At 42.7% G+C, this 24,758-nt stretch overlaps 1 protein-coding gene across 1 annotated transcript in view; it reads right to left on the reverse strand.

Moving 5' to 3' along the window:
- gbe1b (glucan (1,4-alpha-), branching enzyme 1b) overlaps positions 1 to 24,758 on the reverse strand; it is a 94,666-nt gene that overhangs the window by 12,804 nt on the left and 57,104 nt on the right. The window contains exons 11-14 of the mRNA XM_058079408.1: positions 20,968 to 21,078; positions 19,417 to 19,588; positions 7,947 to 8,131; positions 3,503 to 3,633 (exon numbers count right to left, since the gene is read on the reverse strand). Of these exons, the coding sequence (XP_057935391.1) occupies positions 3,503 to 3,633; positions 7,947 to 8,131; positions 19,417 to 19,588; positions 20,968 to 21,078 (599 nt within the window). The remainder of the gene's footprint in view (positions 1 to 3,502; positions 3,634 to 7,946; positions 8,132 to 19,416; positions 19,589 to 20,967; positions 21,079 to 24,758) is intronic.

Here is a 24,758-nt window from a genome sequence, read left to right on the forward strand (position 1 = left end):
TGGAAATAAACCCCAGAAATGGCGTTACACACACCGCGCACAGGGAGGCTATTAAAGCGGCGTGCCGCGGCTTCACCCCGTCAAGGCGGCGAGGGGCGTAATTAGCACGCGCGCGTCAAAAAACAAGCGCATTACTTAACGCGCGATTTGAAGAGATTAGCAGCTGCTGCTGTTCTTTGAATCGTCAATTAAAACGCCGACACTGCCTGCCTTATTTCTATCTTTGGCACGCCTTTAATCTCCCACAGTAACCAGCTTTTACAACACTCATGACTAAATATGGATCTAAAACATCAATCCCTCTAATAAGTGACAAACAATTTATGGAATAAAAGCTGGGATTTGCGATAATGTGCACCTGAAAAATGCTTTACAATATCTTGAAGCTGATGTCGATTCATACGCTGCAAAAAAACGGAATTTCTGAATTTAAAATTCCCCTCACAGCAAATATCACAGTTTGACATGAATTTAAAGACTATACCTGGTAAATCTGGACGTTACCCTAAACCAGGGGTCGGGAACCTTTTTGGCTAAGAGAGCCATGAAGGCCAGATATTTTAAAATGTGTATCTGTGAGAGCCATATACATTTTTTTAAACATTGAATGCAATAAAATGTGTGCATTTTTATGTAAGACCAACAGTTTTAGATATAATGGGCTCTAATTACGTAGACCAGGCACACTACCCCACGCCAAGGGGGTGTGGCCAGCACACTTTCGTGAGCAGCGCAGTGTCCAACAATAAATCAAATACTTGCTGCCATTAATGCAACTTCTGCTGCTGCATGGTTTTGCACCGTACTCCGTATATTTCATTCTTTTGGCCATCTTTGTCAGAAGGCTTGGTTCTGCAGCTTTAGCTAGGTGACTATTTGACTAAAGGAGGAAAGTTTACATTTACATCTTAATGACCGAGGTACACTACCGCATTACCCAGTAATAATCGAGTTTTGGTGTTTGACCTGGAAAATATCATCAGGAAAGATAGATATGGTCGGCCGTATTGCAGTAGAAAATAGATGGACGGATTAAAATGCATAAGAAAGTTTTGATTTTTAATATTTTTACTGTGATGTTTACTTTAAAATGTTAGCAAACATACATTTTTATTGTGGTAAATGCTTGAGAGCCAGATACAGTCATCAAAAGAGCCCTACTTGGCTCCCGAGCCATAGGTTCCCTACCTCTGCCCTAAACCCAGCAGTAAAGCTACATAGCTAGCTAGCTACCAACAGTCACATCTAAGTGAGTAGGTTCGGGCTCTGCTTCACAATCTCATCTTTTTCCTTAATGAACCGCAGCTCACCAATGCCGACAGCGCTCATGCAGCCCCAGACAGTGACGCTACCACCACCATGAGTAACTTCCTTGCTACACACTTGTGTTACCTGCTACTGTATGTTTCCCCGCTGTGCTGTCCTCACAACACGGGCAAACTGTTGGCTGAGGGTGGAATTGAACCCTGGTCTCCTCGCTGTCAAGTCTGCGCGCTAACAACTCGACCGCCGTGCCGCCATTAAATTTTATTTCAAATTTAAAAATTTAAAGTTTTCCCATCATGCATGGCATCTGAGCAACACAATCATTAGGGCGCTGCAATAACGTCAGCCTCCCATTGCAGCACCAGCCATTCATTTTCTATGCTGCTAGTCCTCCAATGGGAAAACTTTGTAATGGAAAAACTATTTTCATTTTAAACTTGTGATAGAATATTTGTGTATATTCCTCTGGTATAACATTTGAGTATTAAGTTGCTGTGTGATGACTTTAATGTTCGTTTTAAGAGTCAGACTGTTTTATAGTAGTATAATATGGGTCGTCTGCGCGGTCTGCGTGCTAACCACTCGACCGCCGCGCTGCCATTAAAGTAGTGTACACCAACTGCAAATGCAAGTTAGCAGTAGCATGAAGTTAGCAAACTTGACAAAACAAGTACAACTTTTGAAATATAAAATGCTTTATAAAAGTGCTTTATACACCAATATACTTACAAAGATGATAATTTCCCAAGAAACAATCGTTTAGAGCAACTTTCAACGTGTTTATGAGGTTTCCCGTTTTGTTTCTGCCTTGAGGCCAGCCTACTTTTCACCGAGAGAAAATGACAAAGCTTGTCTATATGCGAGAACACTCACTCTCTAGTAGCCCAAAGCGATACTTTCTAGAGAAGATGTCTCACTCTGTGAACTTTTTAACCTTAGCGTTTTTAACAATATTTATTAGAATTTTTAGCTATTTATGAATTATGAATTATTAATGTCTTCGACCCAAAGACATGACACCCTCAATGAACCGCAGCTTGTCTGTGCCAGCAGCACTCGTGCAGCCCCCAGACTGTGATTCTACCACGGCCGTGCTTGCCCCAGATACCTCCACCATGCGTTACTGTAGGCAAGACACAATTATCTCCCTGCGCACTTGTGGTGCCAGTTGTTTCACTCAATGAACCGCAGCTCGTCAGTGTTGGCAGCACTCGTGCAGCCCCACATGCTACCACTGTAATGCTTGACTGGAGGAAGGCCACAAGATCTTGCGAGACACTTAACTTACGTTAATGATTCATTCATTCATTTTCTACCGCTTTTCCTCACGAGGGTCGCGGGGGTGCTGGAGCCTATCCCAGCTGTCTTCGGGCGTAAGGCGGGGTACACCCTAGACTGGTCGCCAGCCAATCACAGGGCACATATAGACAAACAACCATTCACACTCACATTCATACCTATGGACAATTTGGAGTGGCTAATTAACCTAGCATGTTTTTGGAATGTGGGAGGAAACCGGAGTACCCGGAGAAAACCCACGCATGCACGGGGAGAACATGCAAACTCCACACAGAGATGGCCGAGGGTGGGATTGAACCCTGGTCTCCTAGCTGTGAGGTCTGTGCGCTAACCCCTAGACCACCGTGCCGCCTCCTTAGCGTTTTATATTTATTAGAATTTTTAACTATTTATTAATTTCATTTTAACTGACTTATGAAACTTATGAATTATTAATGTCTTCAACCCAAAGACATGACACCCTCAATGAACCGCAGCTTGTCTGTGCCAGCAGCACTCGTGCAGCCCCCAGACTGTGATTCTACCACGGCCGTGCTTGCCCCAGATACCTCCACCATGCGTTACTGTAGGCAAGACACAATTATCTCCCTGCGCACTTGTGGTGCCAGCTGTTTCACTCAATGAACCGCAGCTCGTCAGTGTCGGCAGCACTCGTGCAGCCCCACATGCTACCACTGCAATGCTTGACTGCAGGAAGGCCACAAGATCTTGCGAGACACTTAACTTACGTTAATGATGTGTTGACTAATTTCCAGTAGATAGTAAACATATACTGCTATGTAAGCTGCACAGTGACTACTCTAAAGTAATCCAATTTGGCTTTCTATAGTCTCGTCTCTTGAGAAAATGCTTGCTGGGATGTGAGCACTGCCTTTTTTAAGCTAGTGTATTTGGGTGGACTGAAAGAGAAGGGCAGGCGTGAGCAAAAAAAGGATACTTTCCTGGCGCTTCCACTGCCACCTTGTAGTCCTGGAAGCTCTTGCTAGGGTGGAAGTTGAAGATGAAGAGCACGTTGGCCCTGTCAAACACAATGACCTTGTCCTCCTCATGCTTGGCGCTCACAAAGGCCTGCGGGGACACACAATGAATAGTCATGAACCTGCCCTCCACGTGGATTCATAGGATTACAATGAGCCACGTGATCTCAGCGCACCGCACGCTTGCCCCCGCACGCCGGCTTTCCAGGTGGCGGTCGGCAGGCGAGTCGGCGCGTTCTCGCCGACTGGGTTGATGCTGACGCGTCATTAGCAGACATTATCAATGTCAGCCAGATGCTGGTGGAATACGTCTGAATCGGTGAGGGTCCATGACAAACCAGTCAGAGAGCATATGGCGAATATATATGTCATCAAATTTCAGACAATGCTTTACATTCTTGTTACTATTATAGATGTTAATATTTCGACAATCTCTAACAAATGGACGTTGGGCCACAGTTTCAACACCCCTGCCTTTATAACTCTTTGTCAGGATTGAACATGTGACATAATATATAGAGCATAGAACGACTTTCCAAATACGCTTTAACATTATTAGAGATCCCTAGAAATGAAATAACACCCCTACAGTCACATTTTCACTCCTTTTCCACAACATTATATACATTCATTCATTCATTCATTTTCTACCGCTTTTTCCTCACGAGGGTCGCGGGGGGTGCTGGAGCCTATCCCAGCTGTCTTGGGGCGAGAGGCGCAATCACAGGGCACATATAGACAAACAACCATTCACACTCACATTCATACCTATGGACAATTTGGAGTCGCCAATTAACCTAGCATGTTTTTGGAATGTGGGAGGAAACCGGAGTACCCGGAGAAAACCCACGCATGCACGGGGAGAACATGCAAACTCCACACAGAGATGGCCCAGGGTGGAATTGAACCCTGGTCTCCTAGCTGCGAGGTCTGCACGCTAACCACTAGACCGCGAGCAACAACATGGAGCTCATATTATGTTTTATTTATATCTTATATGTCTTATTTTGTTTTATTATATCTACTATATTGGGTAATAGGAGTATAATGGCGACTATAGGGGTGTTAGTTGGGGTGTAGACACTCTAATAATGTTAAAAATCATATTCAGAAAGTGGTAAACAGGTTTTCTGTTTTCTGTCTACTATATTGGGTAATAAGCGTGTAAAGGTGACTATAGGGGTGTTATTTCAAGTCTAGAGGACTTCAGAAGGTCATAAACAGGTTTTCTGTCCAATATGTCTTATTATGTCTATTATTTTGGGTAATAGGTGCGTAAAGGTGACTATAGGGGTGTTATTTCATGTCTAGAGGACTTCAGAAGGTCATAAACAGGTTTTCTGTCCAATATGTCTTATTATGTCTATTATATTGGGTAATAGGTGCATAAAGGTGACTATAGGGGTGTTATTTCATGTCTAGAGGACTTCAGAAGGTCATAAACAGGTTTTCTATGCTCTATCTACCAACATGCATTAGAAATAATGAATCCTACCTGGTGGAAATTCACTTATCACAGTCAGTTTTGGAACTAATTAGCCGCCATAAATGAGGGATTACCGTATTTATATCTTAGTTGAAAAGACTTAATTTTGGCAAAATGACATAGGTGCTTAAATACGCACCTTTATTATTATTTACTCAACCACAAAAGAGCTGTGATTTATAAATGAATATAAATGGAAGCAGGGGGAGCAGTGTGCGGCCTCGAGAGGGTCTGAAAGTGTTCCGTTTGAAGAAAATATGGACATGGTGTTCGGATTGTAGATGGAAGATCATGGAGGCATGCAAGCATCATCTCTCCCAACAGATCACACAGGAATCGGAGGAGCAAACAATGTTTCTTTTAACGCAGCCATTCATGACTTGGCTTGTCTATAAATGTTCTCAGCAGGCAGATTGATTCTGGAAATATGCAGAGTTCTTTTGTTGTTGCTTATAAACATTGCGAGACATTCATCTTAAATTCATATCCGTGTCAGCTTGATGTTCGACTTGGACAAAAGTGCAGCGTTTTTTTTTAATGAAACGAGTCCACAACATCCCGTTCAAACGTTGACCTTTTCAGACGGCGGAAAGTTCCACTCCCACTCACTTCACTGTCACCTGCTACAAAGTTGACAGCGGCCCGGGGGCCTCGGACTGATTAACATATAAGCGACAAAACGCCCTTGGATCCTTCCACTCGGGTGAAATATTCAGGAAAAAAAGCCTCCGAGAGCGTGATTACCTTGTCACTGATAAGCTGCACGCAGGATTCTGCTTATTACACAAGCTGAGGGATGTTCTGCAGAGTCTTAAGGTGATATCGCCCGAGTCGTCTTTTCTGCTTTCTGCCGCAGACTCACTGAAACACTTGAAACTGATTTACCGGCTGATTCAACTCGCCTCATGCGGCCTTTTTTTTTTTTACACCTCGATTACTTGAATTCATTGCCTGACTTTCTTAGTGAGAGAATGTGTCTGCTACGGCAGCCAGTGGCCCAACAAAGCCTGTGGACAAAACACTTTTTTTTTTAAAGTGTGATTGCAACTTTTGTCCATGGAAATAAACAAAGTGTTCATGACTGGACTGAAGCCAAGGTAACACATAGTACAATGGTGTCCAAAGTGTGGCCTGGGGGCCATTTGCAGCCCACAGGTTTGTTTTTTTTGGTCCACTGCACATTCAAAACAAATAATTTTCCATGAAAATTTATTTATATTAAAATATTCCACCCTTGGCCATCTCTGTGTGGAGTTTGCATGTTCTCCCCGTGCATGCGTGGGTTTTCTCCGGGTACTCCGGTTTCCTCCCACATTCCAAAAACATGCTAGGTTAATTGGTGACTCCAAATTGTCCATAGGTATGAATGTGAGTGTGAATGGTTGTTTGTCTATATGTGCCCTCTGATCGGCTGGCGACCAGTCCAGGGTGTACCCCGCCTCTCGCCCGCAGACAGCTGGGATAGGCTCCAGCCCCCCCACGACCCTTGTGAAGATAAGCGGTAGAAAATGAATGAATGAATATTAAAATATTTCTTAAAATAATTGGCTAGTGACCAGTCCAGGGTGTACCCTGCCTCTCGCCCGAAGACAGCTGGGATAGGCTCCAGCCCCCCCACGACCCTTGTGAAGATAAGCGGTAGAAAATGAATGAATATTAAAATATCTCTTAAAATAATTGGCTAGTGACCAGTCCAGGGTGTACCCCGCCTCTCGCCTAAAGACAGCTGGGATAGGCTCCAGCCCCCCCACGACCCTTGTGAAGATAAGCGGTAGAAAATGAATGAATACTAAAATATCTCTTAAAATAATTGGCTAGCGACCAGTCCAGGGTGTACCCTGCCTCTCGCCCGAAGACAGCTGGGATAGGCTCCAGCCCCCCCACGACCCTTGTGAAGATAAGCGGTAGAAAATGAATGAATACTAAAATATCTCTTAAAATAATTGGCTAGCGACCAGTCCAGGGTGTACCCTGCCTCTCGCCCGAAGACAGCTGGGATAGGCTCCAGCCCCCCCACAACCCTTGTGAAGATAAGCGGTAGAAAATGAATGAATATTAAAATATCTCTTAAAATAATTGGCTAGTGACCAGTCCAGGGTGTACCCCTGCCTCTCGCCGAAGACAGCTGGGATAGGCTCCAGCACCCCCTGACCCTCGAGAGGACAAGCGGTAGAAAATGAATGAATGAATAAATATTACAATTTTTCTTAAAATAATTGGCTAGCGACCAGTCCAGGGTGTACTCCGCCTCTCTCCTGAAGACAGCTGGGATAGGCTCCAGCACCCCAGTGACCCTTGTGAGGATAAGCGGTAGAAAATGAATGAATGAATGAATGGAATTTCTTAAAATATGAAAATATTAGGAGGAAAATTTGTAATCTACGACTAAAGTCAAAGCAGCATAGAGTTGAAATATTAGATATTTATTTATAATATGTTATAATATCACAAATACAATTGTGATGTATTGTTAAATTGTATTATACTAGAATGCGCCGCGGGCCAATAAAAACACAGTTTGGACAGCCCTGGTCTGGCGGAGGGCAGTCAGGGAGGCAAACAGTGCCTCCTAATCTGATGACCGCTTCACTGTGACGCAACGTTTGAATCAATCCAAACAATGACGCTTAATCCCAATCAATTGACTCTCCATTGACATTATTATTGCTTATTGCTGGCAGCAGGAGACATGTTTCCAAGCGCCAGTCATAATTGCGGCTGTTGGAGGAGAGTTCAATAAGCGAGTCAAACCTCTCCAAGGTGAACTTGTCAGAAACCGAGTGAAGGACGGAGCGTTTATCTCCATCAGCCTCAACCTCAATCAATTTCTTCTGAGAAATGTTACACCATCTCATGAGATAAGAATATTTCAGTGTAAAAAAAAACAGTTCTGCTTTAGCTAGTGCGAGCGCGCTTACCGGCGGGGCGGCCAGCCAGCCGTACTTGTCCTCGGTGCGGTTCATGTCGCGGTCAAAGGCGTAGAGCTGCCGGTAGCGCAGGTGCGGCATGTCCACCAGGTTGAACTGCCGGCGGGCGTAGTGGTAGCTCTCATTGTTGCCTTCCCGCGGGAAGTCCAACCACTCGGGGTGACCAAACTCATTCCCTGCGGCACATCAACAAAGAAAACGGGAATGACGAGCATATACTATGCTACTTGAGCTGAGCCCGCAACCTTTTTTATTTTAATCAGAGACGTAAAACTTCTATTTCAGCCCCAGACTGCTTCCTGTTTCTTCGACAGGAGAAATATTTTCTATATTTTCTCTTATTATGTCTACTTTTGTGGGTAATAATAGTGTAAAGACTATTATAGGGGTGTTATTTCATGTATAGAGGGCTCTAATAATGTTAAAAACAGATTTAGAAGGTCCTAAACAGGCTTTATATGCAAAAGTATGTCTTATTTTCTCTTATTATGTCTACTATATTGGGTAATAAGAGTCTATATGTGACTATAGGGGTGTTATCTCATGTCATGAGGGCTCTAATAATGTTACAAACATATTTCAAAGATTGTAAGCAGGTTTTCTATGCGCTAATGTTTTATTTGATCTTAGTATGTCTACTATATTAGGTAATAGGAGTCTATAGGTGACTATAGGGGTGTTACCGCATGTCTTGAGGGTGTCTAATAATGTTAAAAAAACATATTTCTAAAGATTGTAAGCAGGTTTTCCATGCTATAATAAGTCTTTTTTCTCTTATGTCTACTATATTGGGTAATCAGAGTGTGAAGATGACTATAGGGGTGTTATTTCATGTCTGGAGGGCTCTAATAATGTTAAAAACAGATTTAGAAGGTCCTAAACAGGCTTTATATGCAAAAGTATGTCTTATTTTCTCTTATTATGTCTACTATATTGGGTAATAAGAGTCTATATGTGACTATAGGGGTGTTATCTCATGTCATGAGGGCTCTAATAATGTTACAAACATATTTCAAAGATTGTAAGCAGGTTTTTCCATGCTCTAATAAGTCATTTTTTTTCTTATGTCTACTATATTGGGTAATTGGAGTGTAAAGATGACTGACTATAGGGGTGTTATTTCATGTCTGGAGGGCTCTAATAACGTTAAAAAACATATTTATAAAGATTGTAAGCAGGTTTTCCATGCTATAATAAGTCTTTTTTCTCTTATGTCTACTATATTGGGTAATTGGAGTGTAAAGATGACTATAGGGGTGTTATTTCATGTCTGGAGGGCTTTAATAACGTTAAAAAACATCTTTATAAAGATTGTAAGCAGGTTTTCCATGCTATAATATGTATTTTTTCTCTTATGTCTACTATGTTGGGTAATCGGAGTGTAAAGATGACTATAGGGGTGTTATTTCATGTCTAGAGGGCTCTAATATTATTAAAAAGCATATTTAGCAGGTTGTAAACAAATACAAAATGATTCCATTTAGATATAAAAAAGGAATCCAACTTTGGCCTGGAACCAATTAATCATGATAAAAGAGGGATTACTGTAATAGAAATGTTAATGCAACAAAAAAAGTCAACAAACTCAACAGACGATCCAAATTGATGCTATCGTGTAATCACCACAAGCACATGGTATATTTGGAACATAACTTTTGGCTTTTTTTCAAGAGTTTGAGAGCAAAGGTTTTCAAGGTATAGATTGGTACTTCTCCCCCTGTGTGAGCGACGCAAAAACAGCCGGCACGCCGCTCTCCCGTCACGGCGGGAGATGACTTAATGAATCCATCAGCGGATGTCACGGCGACATCATAAAACAGCAGCCGACTATAATTGAATTCCCGGCAGAGGTGGAAAGGCGCGTGCGGGATGCGGTCGCATGACAGGAGAATAAAGACTAGTTGTTTATCTGCTCCATACCCCCCTCCCCCCCACCTCCAAGAGAAATAATGGTCAAGGTAATAGGACGGAGCGGGACAGACAGCAGATTGACAGCTGACGCTAATGAAATTCATTACGTGGCAGTTAAAGAAGCAGCAAACAATAAGGCATGCATGTCAACACTTCACCACAGCGGCGGAGAATAAAAGCAAAGAAATCAAAGGCCGATGCATGCAGGAGGGACTTCCCTCAAAGCTAACATCAAATACAGGAGCGGAACATCGCTTTTCCTATGCTCCAGTTTTCCGTAAAAACTATTTCTAACAAAAGCTACATTCACACGGAATTTGAATTTTTTTTGCTCATATGTGACCTGTATCTGATGTCAGTCTGAATACTGCAATCATGACTTAAATGCTACTAAACTAATGTTAGCATACTCACATGCCAACATTAGCTAATGCTAATGCTTCTAGCATGCAACATCTAGCATGGTAGCTCTAAGTGTCTGCGTATGGTAATAAAATAAAAAAAAATTATGCTAATGTTAGCATGCTAACATTAACTTGCAACATCAGTGTCTGTACATTTCAATAATGGAAAAATTAAAAAACAATGTTACTGTGCTCATGTTAGCATGCTGTCGTTAGCATGCAACATCAGTGTCTGTACATTTCAAGACTGGAAAAATTTAAAAACAATGTTACTGAGCTCATGTTAGCATGCTATTGTTAGCATGCAACATCTAAGCATCTACGGATGTTAATACTTATAATAAAATAAATCAAAAATCAAAAATGCTACAATATGCTAATACCTAACAATAGTGTTTCTATAAGTTACTACTTATGGATATAGCTGGATATAGCTAAAATGTTACCCAGCATGATCACACTAATGTTTCTATGAGTTCTAAAGCGGCTAAAAAGGCTACTATGCTAACATTTGCACTCAACACCTGGCGGAATAAGAAAGTAGAATTTGAACTTTTTAGCATGCTATTGTTAGCATGCAACATCTAAGCATCTACGGATGTTAATACTTATAATAAAATAAATAAATATAAATCAAAAATAAAAAATGCTACAATATGCTAATACCTAACAATAGTGTTTCTATATGTTACTACTTATGGATATAGCTGGATATAGCTAAAATGTTACCCAGCATGATCACACTAATGTTTCTATGAGTTCTAAAGCGACTAAAAAGGCTACTATGCTAACATTTGCACTCAACACCTGGCGGAATAAGAAAGTAGAATTTGAACTTTTGGAAAGTATTATGGACAGATTCCTGCCGGGGAATTCATTCATCATCTTTATGATGTAACTCTGTGTCTATTCTTTCTGATATCATCTTAATTCAACTTTATTGATTCATGTCATTCACTTTTCTTCAAGTGAGTAATTCCTATAGAAAGCCACTAGGTGGCAGTATGACTCTGCAAACACGTCTTTGTTCCGTAGTGCTTCTTTCCATATGTGCTTCAACTGTTTGTGGGAAGCTAACGGAGACGACGGATTGGGTTGATCCGCCCATGAAGCTTCTAAATCCTCGCTTTAGAGAAAACGATTGGACACACATTCGCCACGTAATCATTGAAGCCCCCCCCCCCCTCCGAACACGTCCATTAATCACAGCCGTGATCCCCTTCCTCGCATCCAAAACACAGCAGATTTGACAAATGGATGCATGTCTTTTTCATAAAGCGAGGGCTTGGTGAGTCCTTGAGCAGTATTTTGAGGGTTGATCTCTCCTCCTGTGAGGGACAGAGACAGCGAAGGGCAGACTCACATGCCTTGTCAGTCGACGGGAAAAACTGCTTTGGTTAGAGTCGGTTTTGGTTTGAGTCGGACCTCCTGGAAGGAATTAATGACGTTCGCCGATGAACCACTGTACTTGTCAAATGAAAGAGCTGCATTAAGTTTTGGGTGCTGACCACTCATGAAACTTGATACGCAGCTACCGCCATCAGGAGTTTGCCTACAGCCACATATGTTAGTAGTTATACTTATCGTAGTGGCTATATGTAGACCACGCACGCTAATGGAGACACTGCAGCTATTTAAAGTGCGAATACAATCAGCTGAATTGTGATTGGTCGAGAGCTGACAAGGCGCATGTGTTGATGAGACGTTTGACATCGTGTGTCATATTTCAAAAATCAAAATCAACGGACTGCGTCTAGGGCAGATACTTTCATACCGGCCTTGTTGTCTGGATGAACGTGAGGCGGCCGTGTTTACACGAGGTTGCGTCAGGCAGCCTTTGGAGGTGGCACATCTCATTAGCCGCCAACACAGACGTGCATCAGATACGAAGGGCCTGACAGTGACACCGTCCCCTCAGTAATTAGCGGCCCGAGGAGCAGCCGCGATCAATGTGTTTACCAGAGGAGGGATTTCTGGAAAAGGGAGATCAATGAAGGGGATCGGCCAAGGCGAGAGCAGATTTTAGATGTGGAGCAAAAACAACAAGTAACAAAAGTTGCACTTTGTGAGATGAATGTGAGTGCCCCCCCCACCCCACCCCCCCGGGCCAGAACTCACATCAAGGCTGCGATGAACGGGAGGAACTCTGCTGCGTTTGCTCTGCTTGGTGGTCAAATGTGAACGCCATTATTCCGAAACTGTTGTGCCGAGTCAGCATTTAACAAAAGATACCACAGCTAAAAAGTTATTTATTGTAGAAAACTAATATTGCAATATTATAATATTATCAAGACTACATAAAAAATTATTAAATATGTGTATGTATTATTATGAAAATATCATTGAACCAAAGATTGAATATAACAAAAAAGTCTTAATTTTATAAGAAAAAAAGGCAAAATATTATGAGAGTATACTCATATTAAAAGAAAGTCAGAATGAATATTTTGAAGCTACTCAATTAAAAACCAAAATTCTAAATATTACTAAAAAAAACAATTTAAAAATAACTAAGTCTAAATATTTTGAGACTGAAATCTCACAATTTTATAAGAAAAAAAGGCCAAATATTACGAAGTTAAGATTTTCACATTACAAAAAAATGATAGAATTAAGAATAAAGTAAAGAATAAACTAAAGTAAAATAAAGGCAAAATATTGTAAGACAAAATGTTAATATTACAAAAACACAGTCTTAGTTGTATCAGAAAAAACAGCCCAATATTAGAAGGCTGAATATTAAAAAAGGAGATAAAAGGCTAAACATTACAAGGCTGATGTTTTAATATTACAAGAAAAACAATAATGTTATTAAAATTTTGAATAAAAAATATATTAAAATAAAATAAATTCATACTTTTACGAGGAATAAATGGCAAACATGATGAGGCTGAAGTTGTAATATTAAAAAAGCCAGAATTTTACAATAATAAAGGCAAAATATTATAAGACTATATGTGAATATTACAAAAAGAAAGTCATAGTTTTACAAGAAAAGAGGCAAATATAAAAGGTTAAATTCTGAATATTACAAAAAAAATTCCAAGACAAAAGGCTAAATATTATGAGATAAAAAACACCTATTATTACAAAGAAAAAAAATTATCCTAGCTATTATGAGACTAAAGTCCTACTATCACAAGAACAAAAAAAAAATCATAATTTTACAAGAATAAATGCCAACTGTGATGAGACTAAAGTTATGATATAGCATTGAAAAAATATTTTTGAACAACGGAATATTTCAACGCTGAGCTGCTTACTTTATACCTTTCTGTCTTTTACAGTACAGCTTTTGGTCACATGACAAAAACACCACGAACCAGAAGTGTTTTTGCTCCTTTTTTAAATGTTAAAAAAAGCAAAAAGCAAAGAAGAAGCATAGGAAGTCTAGAAGTGAGCTTTTCCACGGTGTGGTTCCTTCCAAACAGGCTGAGAGACGCAGTCGATAATTGCGAGCGTGAATCCGCAAGGTTATCTTTGGCCAGTCTGGACGAGCTGTGAAAGTCAGCCGCCGCCGCCGAAAGCGCGCTGATGTCGTGATAAAACCATCCAGGCGGCCGCCGGGAGCTTTAATGCCACGTGGACGTTACAGTATCCGTCTCGCGGCTGTCGGTCACGAGTAAATAAACGGCGGCTTCCAGACTCGACATTTCCAATTGATTGGCTTGCTGAAATAATTTGCTGAAGCTCAGCAGTGGCTAAGTGACTCTGCCGTCATTGATCCGCCGCCCGTCATCGCCTGTTTAGCCAACTTTCTTTCCTACCGCCTGCTTCTATTCACTCTAATTCCGTCATCAGGCGGGAAGGCTGCAACTTCCCTCACGGTTTCCCTGCTTCATGTCTACGTGTTTACCACATTCTTCACTAAGTGACGTCACAGAAGCTCGCATCTTTATACTTCCATAACTCAACAAAGGATCAGGAAGAAGCAGCATTTCTATTCATACTTTCCTAATTCATTATTCTAAGGAACAATATTTCTTGTCAGTCCATTTCATTCAGTCCAGACACACAAAAATCCCAAGAAAAATCTATTTTATACAGCATAGTTTTCCATGCTGAGAACAATGAGGAAGTGATGGAGCTTATTGTTTACTTCCTGTATAGCCTGACCGGATGGAATTCCATCGTATTTCACAACCTCTTTATGAAATAATTTCCACAAGTAACTTTCTGTGGCGGCTGCACGGCGGTCTAGTGGTTAGCGCGCAGACCTCACAGCTAGGAGACCAGGGTTCAATTCCACCCTCGGCCATCTCTGTGTGGAGTTTGCATGTTCTCCCCGTGCATGCGTGGGTTTTCTCCGGGTACTCCGGTTTCCTCCCACATTCCAAAAACATGCTAGGTTAATTGGCCACTCCAAATTGTCCATAGGTATGAATGTGAGTGTGAATGGTTGTTTGTCTATATGTGCCCTGTGATTGGCTGGACACCAGTCCAGGGTGTACCCCGCCTCTCGCCCAAAGACAGTTGGGATAGGCTCCAGCACCCCCGCGACCCTCATGAGGAAAAAGCGGTAGAAAATGAATGAATGAATGAATGAACTTTCTGTGGCCCCATGGCAGGTTATTTAGCAGCTGCACTTGACTGCAATTGACATAAATACAAGAAAAAAGGCTAAATATTATTATGAGGCTAAAGTCTGAATATTACAAGAAAAAAATTCAGAATTGTATCAGAGAAAAGGCGAAATATGAAGCTACAGGCTGGAAGACAATATTTATATTTAAAATAAAAAAGGCTATTTATATATTATATGATATTACAAACAAAGAAATGCATAATTTTACAAGTATAAAGGTGAAATTAATTAAGAAGCAAGTCCTAATATTATAGAAAAATATCAGACTTTAAGAATAAAGGAACAATATTATACAAAGCTTAACATTAGACGACACATCGTGGTCTGCGTTTCACGTCCATCCGACCCACAATCGCAGTCAACCGAGGTCAGCCACTGACATCTTTAATCAATCTGCTTATTGTTTTTATTTTTGCAGGAACGGAAGTGCACTTTTTCGGTTAAAAGCGAGCAAGAATCTCGGAGCATTGCTGTAAAAATGGCGAACAAAGCCTCCCATAGCTACTCTGATCTTATCTATGACTCAGCGCCAGTGACTTAGTGCCGAGACGCAGCCAAGAAAGCCAATGCACTTTCCACCCTGACAGAATTAAACACACACACACACACACAATATTATATAATAAATGAGGATTTGTCAGAGATTAAAGTTTGGCTCTTGCCCTGAAGGGACACAGAAGAAAAGAATCATAAAGACGTTAAAATCCCTCCTGATAGAACACAGTAGGGACACCCTGATCCATTAAATATTTAGACTGCAGCCTGTTGCCTCCTGCTGTCTGCAGAGCTTTAGCATGGAGAGGGGGGGGGGGGGGTAAATCTCAGTAGTGTGTCCTTATAATGGCAAGTGTCTACCTGAATGGATGAAAAACAAGGGCTTAGTGCAGGGGTGCTCACACTTTTTCAGCATGCGAGCTACTTTTAAAATGAGCGAGTCAAAATGATCTACCCACTACAAAAATGCAAAACATCTATTTATTTTCAAATGTATTGAGGATTATTTGTACGTACAATGTATGTTGATGTACCTTACATAACCAAATGAGCCAATATTGCAAAACACACATAATTAACTATTAACATTTTTTGTAATTACCTGAGTTTACTTTGATGACTTGCACTGAATTGAACCAGCCAGGGATGCATAGTCCGGACAGTAGCTGCTGATAGCCAGCCTCAAGCACACTTCCAAATGTTTATCAGTCATGGATAATATCCGTATCATAATATCCGTATAATATTCCATATCCGTATGGAAGTGATATGTTTTTTGCCTTTTTACTTGGTCCAGCTCCTTCACTCATTTTAGTGACCATAAACTTTAGCGAGGGCTTAAAATCTAACGCAATTCGCCGACTAGCTTAGCACTTTGCATCGTTGTTTACGCATGAGCGGTGACCTAAAGGTCAAAATTCAGTTGTCATCTGACTGGTTGTCCTGTATGTCAATCAAGTAACGGGGATGGATGATAGGCTGACATCGTAAGTTCTGCTGCACTTAGAGACGTTGTTTGATTTGATTGGTCGCCCGAAGGGCAACATTCAGTTGTCATCTGAATGGCTGCCCTGTATATCAATCAAGTGACGGCATTGATGCTGGGATGATATTTTTTTAATGTCACGCCGCGATCGACCAGCGATCGACCAGTACCACCTCCGCGATCGACCGGTAGCTCGCGATCGACTTAATGAGCACCCCTGGCTTAGTGGATATCGCAGGGATCTGAGAGGACTCACTCTGTGAACTGACGACTTGCACGTTGAGTTACTTCTATTCTGGAATTAAGAAAGTGAACGTACGTCCAATACGAAGACAAAATAAAGCACATTCAAGAGCTTCCGCTGGCTTATGTTGTCATATAACTTCAGAATGAGGACACGTCTACTCCTGAGACGCTGCACACAAAAGGCTGAAAATGTGTCAAAACATGCGCCCTGTGCAACATATGCTGTATTTCTATGATGAATATACCACATGGTGGCGCTGTTATTACACGCCAGAAGTCACACTGACTTGAAATTTCCCACCCAGCTCTACAAAACACCCAACTTTAGGGAATTTAGCCACAACATAAAATGTTGGTACACACCATTCAGGGACTGACTAGTGTCAAATTTAGACAAGATTGGTGGAAAAACAGGGCGGCACGGCGGTCTAGTGGTTAGCGTGCAGACCTCACAGCTAGGAGACCAGGGTTCAATTCCACCCTCGGCTATCTCTGTGTGGGGTTTTCATGTTCTCCCCGTGCATGCGTGGGTTTTCCTCCCACATTCCAAAAACATGCTAGGTTCATTGGCGACTCCAAATTGTCCATAGGTATGAATGTGAATGAGTGTGAATGGTTGTTTGTCTATATGTGTCCTGTGATTGACTGGCGACCAGTCCAGGGTGTACCCCGCCTCTCGGGATAGGCTCCAGCACCCCCGCGACCCTCGTGAGGAAAAAGCGGTAGAAAATGAATGAATGAATGGTAGAAAAACAGGGTGGTCTAGTGGTTAGCGTGCAGACCTCACAGCTAGGAGACCAGGGTTCAATTCCACCCTCGGCTATCTCTGTGTGGGATTTTCATGTTCTCCCCGTGCATGCGTGGGTTTTCTCCGGGTACTCCGGTTTCCTCCCACATTCCAAAAACATGCTAGGTTAATTAGCCACTCCAAATTGTATGAATGTGGTAAGTTAAAAGGTATGAATGTGAGTGTGAATGGTTGTTTGTCTATATGTGCCCTGTGATTGGCTGGCCACCAGTCCAGGGTGTACCCCGCCTCTCGCCCGAAGACAGCTGGCATAGGCTCCAGCACCCCCACGACCCTCGTGAGGAAAAAGCAGTAGAAAATGAATGAATGAATGGTGGAAAAACATGGCCGCGGTCATGCAAAAGTTGTCCATAAGAGAATGAGAATGTATCTAACAATGGGAAAGCTTTGATGTTATCTGTATTTCATGTATGCTAGCATGAGTTACAAAGCATTTTCACCGCAATCCACCATTGTCATGTACAGTCATGTAAAAAAAAAACGTGACCAGACACCCCATGTGGCGACTCTTCTACTCCTGAAGCGCTGCACACAAAAGGATGCAAATGTGTCAAAACATGTTCCCCTGCTGTGTTGCCTGTGCTATTGTTTTTAAAACAAACACACCTCATGGTGGCGCTGTTATTACACCCAGTCTGACTTGAAATTCCTCGCATAACTACACAAAACACGCCCTGTAACTTTGCCACAATATTTGGTACACACCTTTAAGGGATTGAAAAGCACAAGTGTGTTCAATTTGAGCATGGTTAGTTGAAAAACATGGCCGGTATCAAATAAAATGGGTTTGCAGAGACAAGGGCAGGACTGGGGAAATGAATTGACCATAAGTCATTGATAATTGGGCTGATATTGACAAACCTTGAAAATATCTGTATTAAATGTATGATAGAATGTATTACAAAGCATTTTAACCACTACCCATAGGGGGCGCACATTCATTCATTTCTACTGCTTATCCTCACAAGGGTCGCGAGAATGCTGGAGCCTATCCCAGCTGTCTTCGGGCAAGAGGCGGGGTACACCCTGGACTGGTGGCCAGCCAATTATTTTAAGAAATATTTTAATATTCATTCATTCATTCATTCATTTTCTACCAATTATCCTCACAAGGGTCGTGGGGGTGCTGGAGCCTACAGCTAGGAGACCAGGGTTCAATTCCACCCTCGGCCATCTCTGTGTGGAGTTTGCATGTTCTCCCCGTGCATGCGTGGGTTTTCTCCGGGTACTCCGGTTTCCTCCCACATTCCAAAAACATGCTAGGTTAATTAGCCACTCCAAATTGTCCATAGGTATGAATGTGAGTGTGAATGGTTGTTTGTCTATATGTGCCCTGTGATTGGCTGGCCACCAGTCCAGGGTGTACCCCGCCTCTCGCCCGAAGACAGCTGGGATAGGCTCCAGCAACCCCCGCGACACTCGTGAGGAAAAGCGGTAGAAAATGAATGAATGAATGAATGTTTTACATGCGTGCTAGCATGCTTTCCAAAGCATTCGGACTACAAGAACATCCTATATCATCACAATGCTGCAGATCATCATCATGCTGTTCCCGTGGCTTCATGGTAATGGTAATGGTAATGGTTTTATTTCATTTGAACATGCATCAGATTACAATTGAATGCATCCCATAATCAGTTCCCAGTTCCACATGTCCAAAAGGAGTAGGAAGAAGCAAAGCTTATTAAATCCTACCCCTCCATCTGGTACTTTTACAATCACTAACTGTTACATTTGTTCACTTCCTGCTTTCCATAATACAGTTTAAGGTTTTTTTTTGTTTTGTTTGTTTTTTAATAATGTACCTCGTACCGAAGTATATGGTGATATGAGCATACAATGACATAATGGGTACCATAGTAACTGTCAATGGTACCCATTCATAGCTTCATAGTAATACATATGTTCATAAGTACTTCCATGCTATGCTTCTAGTGAGGAGATAAAAAGGTTAAGTATAGCATTCATGTACGGTAGAAAAGCCATCATCATTTGCACATAAAGCAAAGACGGTGCGAGCTACTCACCCATGAAGTTGAGGTATCCTTCCCCGCCCAGACCGTGAGTGAGGAGGCGGATCATCTTGTGCAGCTGCATGCCCCGATCGATGACTGCCGTCATGGGAGCCAGCGAGCTCATGTTGGTGTACATCTCCTTGTCCATCAGCCAGAACGCCAGCGTTTTGTCCCCAACCAGCGCCTGGAAAATGGAAAATGAATATGAAGACGGGGGGGATCTAGTTGCAGTGGTATCATCAAAATATACATCGTATTTCACCAAATAGCGGCACGGCGCTCTAGTGGTTAGCGCGCAGACCTCACAGCTAGGAGACCAGGGTTCAATTCCACCCTCGGCCATCTCTGTGTGGAGTTTGCATGTTCTCCCCGTGCATGCGTGGGTTTTCTCCGGGTACTCCGGTTTCCTCCCACATTCCAAAAACATGCTAGGTTAATTGGCCACTCCAAATTGTCCATAGGTATGAATGTGAATGAGTGTGAATGGTTGTTTGTCTATATGTGTCCTGTGAGGGTGTAGTAGTCAGTAGTGTAATAACCTCTACATTGGAGAGACCACCCAACCCCTACACCACACGTTGTCCAGCACGGGCCGCAGTGATAAATGATACTTTGACACTTAAATATTTTGTAATAGATATGCTAAGAATATCCACATTAACTCATTCAGTAACGGCCATTTTTGATTATTTTGACACGGAATATTGCGTTCATGGGCTAAATAGACATGGTGTATACCAGGGGTCACCAACGCTGTGCCCGCGGGCGCCCATGCGCCCACGTGGACCACTGAAGGCGCCCGCGAGGCATCTTCTAAAAATAGCACTGGTCACAAATTATCATTGTTAATTCGTGCTTTGGGCAGCACGGAGGTCTAGTGGTTAGCACGCAGACCTCACAGCTAGGAGACCAGGGTTCAATTCCACCCTCGGCCATCTCTGTGTGGAGTTTGCATGTTCTCCCCGTGCATGCGTGGGTTTTCTCCGGGTACTCCGGTTTCCTCCCACATTCCAAAAACATGCTAGGTTAATTGGCGACAAATTGTCCATAGGTATGAATGTGAGTGTGAATGGTTGTTTGTCTATATGTGTCCTGTGATTGACTGGCGACCAGTCCAGGGTGTACCCCGCCTCTCGGGATAGGCTCCAGCACCCCCCCGCGACCCTCGTGAGGAAAAAGCGGTAGAAAATGAATGAATGAATGAATGAATGAGTTTCTGAGGATTTTGCCCGAACCAGGCTTTGTGGAAGGGTGTGGAAAAATGTTTGGGCGCCCCCCAAGTTAGAACATTGACTGTACTGTATATGTTCTTGTCTAATGAGGATTTTGACTTTAGAACATAATGGTACTCCCTAGCACATACTGTTAAAAGCATGCAGCCAAACAAGCAACAAGAACACACTGTAGAAGTGAGAACGCATCGACATCAGCCACCTGAAGTGTCCTTCAAATCACACCTTCCCTTCTCATTTGGCTTTTTTTTGTCTGTCTTTATGAAATACCTTACTGGAAAAGCTTCAGTTGATGCACTGCGGAAAAATAATGCAGAACAAAAAAGCCAACCTGGTCGTGACTTTCAGCGTAGGCGATGCTCTTCTCTCCATAACGCCTGTTGGTCAGCGTGTGGACGATGTTGCCAATGTTCCAGTCTTCGTCTTTCAGCTCCTTCAGGATCTGCACCACAACAAAGATGGCTTATTGGAAAAGAAAGGAAAAAAAAAAAAACCCATCATGATAGATGAGCCTGAGAGGTCCATTTGGGGGCTCTGACTGATGTCCAAAGCCGGCGATTTCGGTTGCAGGCGGTATTTCTACCTTTCTGCTGTTGTCTCCGGGTTACACTTCCTTCTTGGATCAATCTGTGTTTTGACATGTCTATATCTGCCCTGTGACTTATGTCCACCCAATGAATGGCTTTAATGGACTTTTTAATAACTCCCCTGCAGCCCACGGGTGGGTGGGGAGGCAGGCGGCATCTCCCCAGCAGACATGGGCAAGGTCACATGCCTTTCATCCAAACGGAGGGATCTGACAATAAATCCCAGCGAGGAATCAATAAGGCTCCTGCCAGGGAGTCATTTTCCCAGGGGTCACCGGTCCCACACGATGCCGCCCCCGCGATCATCACGGCTAATAACCCTTCACGGTTAGCAACCACCGAACAGGAGTGCGCTTTAAGCCACTTTCTGGTCTGAACCCTCGGTGATAGACACGGCAGGACGGGCCAGTGGGCGAAGGCTGAAGAAGCGTGCCGGGTGGAATTGGCCGTGACAGCTGAGTGGCAGGCGAGGAAACCTTTATATTACTCGACAGACAGAGAAGTAAATCCTCGGAGCAAAAGGGAGTAAATTGCGCCGATCGATACGTCGGCGATGAACTGACTGCTCCAACTAAATAGTGGCTCTTCTGCCGTTAATACAGATAACACTTCTTCACCTCGGCCTTCTGGGCACATATTACCCCGTGCAGGACACCTCAGCAGAACACTTTGTCTTCTGCAGACACTTCCTGTGTACTCAACATACGGTCCAGCTTCCGACCTGCATGGACTTTCCGTAGCCTTGGGCCCGGAAAACCTCTTTAATTCAACCAAAAGTGGACTTTTTTGGAATTGTGCCCATCATCTTTTCACCGGCGGCACGGCGGTCGAGTGGTTAGTGCGCAGACCTCACAGCTAGGAGACCAGGGTTCAATTCCACCCTCGGCCATCTCTGCATGTTCTCCCCGTGCATGCGTGGGTTTTCTCCGGGTACTCCGGTTTCCTCCCACATTCCAAAAACATGCTAGGTTAATTAGCGACTCCAAATTGTCCATAGGTGTGAATGTGAGTGTGAATGGTTGTTTGTCTATATGTGCCCTGTGATTGGCTGGCCACCAGTCCAGGGTGTACCCCGCCTCTCGCCCTGAAGACAGCTGGGATAGGCTCCAGCACCCTCGCGACCCTCGTGAGGATAATTGGTAGAAAATTAATGAATTATTAAAAAAACAAACAAAAAAAAACTTAAACTGTATTATGGAAAGCAGGAAGTGAACAAATGTAACAGTTACTGATTGTAAAAGTACCACATGGAGGGGTAGGATTTCATAAGCTTTGCTTCTTCCTACTCCTTTTGGACACGTGGAACTGTGAACTGATTATGTGATGCATTCAATTGTAATCTGATGCATGTTCAAATGAAATTAAACCATTACCATTACCAAAAATCGATGGTACGCCTATATGTGCCCTGTCACCAGTCCAGGGTGTACCCCGCCTCTCGCCTAAAGACAGCTGGGATAGGCTCCAGCACCCTCGCGACCCTTGTGAGGATAATTGGTAGAAAATGAATGAATTATTAAAAAAACAAACAAAAAAAACCTTAAACTGTATTATGGAAAGCAGGAAGTGAACAAATGTAACAGTTAGTGATTGTAAAAGTACCAGATGGAGGGGTAGGATTTCATAAGCTTTGCTTCTTCCTACTCCTTTTGGACATGTGGAACTGGGAACTGATTATGCACTCAATTGTAATCTGATGTATGTTCAAATGAAATTAAACCATTACCAAAAATCGATGGTACGCCTATATGTGCCCTGTAATTGGCTGGCGACCAGTCCAGGGTGTACCCCGCCTCTCACCCAAAGACAGCTGGGATAGGCTCCAGCACCTCCGCGACCCTCATGAGGAAATAGCGGTAGAAAATGAATGAATGAATTAATCTTTTCACCGTTTCTGTGCGGTCTAAAGATATAAAAATAATAATGTTAGCTTCATGTGAAGCATATTGTTATTATTATTGTTTTGAACGCTGTTGCGATGCTATTGTGGCACCCGCTGTGCTGAAAAGTAGGAAAATATGGCTGTTACCATAAAATCTGTGTCAAATGTAGATTTTCCAACAGCGGAAAAAGGTAAATATGGATTTATGATCAATTCAGCATGACTTGAAGTGTGACAAAATCAAGGTAAAGATGTTTCTATTGTCTTCTTACAAGCTTCCACTCTCACACTCTTTACATCCAAATCATTCCCGCTCACTGCAACCGCACCGATGCCGTGGGAGCAATTAATCCGCGAGCGGCGCCGTCCAAGCGCAGACAAGAGCGACCCGCCTGACGACCGCAGGCTCGACCACGTCGGGCCTCGACCGGCCCGAGCCTCCTGGCGCCGCCGACACTCCACTTCATCAACGGTAATGAGCAGCGCAACAAATCTTACTTTACAAGCCCGCTGTCAGCAGCCAGCCAGCCAGAGCGCTCCGATTAATTAGGCAGAGCCGGAAATAAAATGTAAAAAAAAAAAAGAGAGCGAAATCAAGTGCAGCTTCAAGGGTCATTACAGCGACCTTCAGTGGGGGCGACCATCAGCAGGTGCGGAGGAGGACTCGTTTGATGGCAGCTGTGGGGGGAAATAACGCAAACCTCACATGCGTATTTGCTAATAAACATCAAACAAGGGTCGGGAATTAGTTTAGTTTGGCGTTTTATTTCTCACAGCGTCTCATTTGTTTGGTTTGCCCAACAGAATTAGGCTTCTGGTTTAGTGAATTTTTTGTAACAAAGACATATTTTTAACAACACACGGTGACAATCCTCAGAATTAGATTGTGTATGTTCAGTACAAAGGTGTACCCACTGCCAACACAGTACACAGGCTACTAGCTAGCTACTACTAATCGTTTAAATACTGTGCTACTCGCGAGTCGGTGAGGACACGGTAACTCCTCCTTTGGCAGGAGCCAATCATGAGCTATATAAGGAACTCACGACGCAGGAGGTCATTAGTCAATATAACAGTCTGACTGACAGTGTCATCTGTTGGAAAGGAAGTTCTCCGCTACCTCATAAAGGCCTCAAGAACCCCTCTGTTCAATACATTTCACCTCCCATTACGTGTTTGTTCATCTCTAATTATTAGAGACTGTAAGACTCACACACCAGAAGAAGGTGAATAAAATGTATTGTAAACATGTCAGACAGAATAGACCAGGGGTGCTCACACTTTTTCAGCATGCGAGCTACTCTTAAAATGACCGAGTCAAAATGATCTACCCACTACAAAAATGCAAAACATCTATTTATTTTCAAATGTATTGAGGATTATTTGTACGTACAATGTATGTTGATGTACCTTACATAACCAAATGAGCCAATATTGCAAAACACACATAATTAACTATTAACATTTTTTGTAATTACCTGAGTTTACTTTGATGACTTGCACTGAATTGAACCAGCCAGGGATGCATAGTCCGGACAGTAGCTGCTGATAGCCAGCCTCAAGCACACTTCCAAATGTTTATCAGTCATGGATAATATCCGTATCATAATATCCGTATAATATTCCATATCCGTATGGAAGTCATATGTTTTT

The sequence above is a fragment of the Doryrhamphus excisus genome, chromosome 8 (genome assembly GCF_030265055.1).
Source record: "Doryrhamphus excisus isolate RoL2022-K1 chromosome 8, RoL_Dexc_1.0, whole genome shotgun sequence".
Taxonomy (NCBI): Eukaryota; Metazoa; Chordata; class Actinopteri; order Syngnathiformes; family Syngnathidae; genus Doryrhamphus; species Doryrhamphus excisus.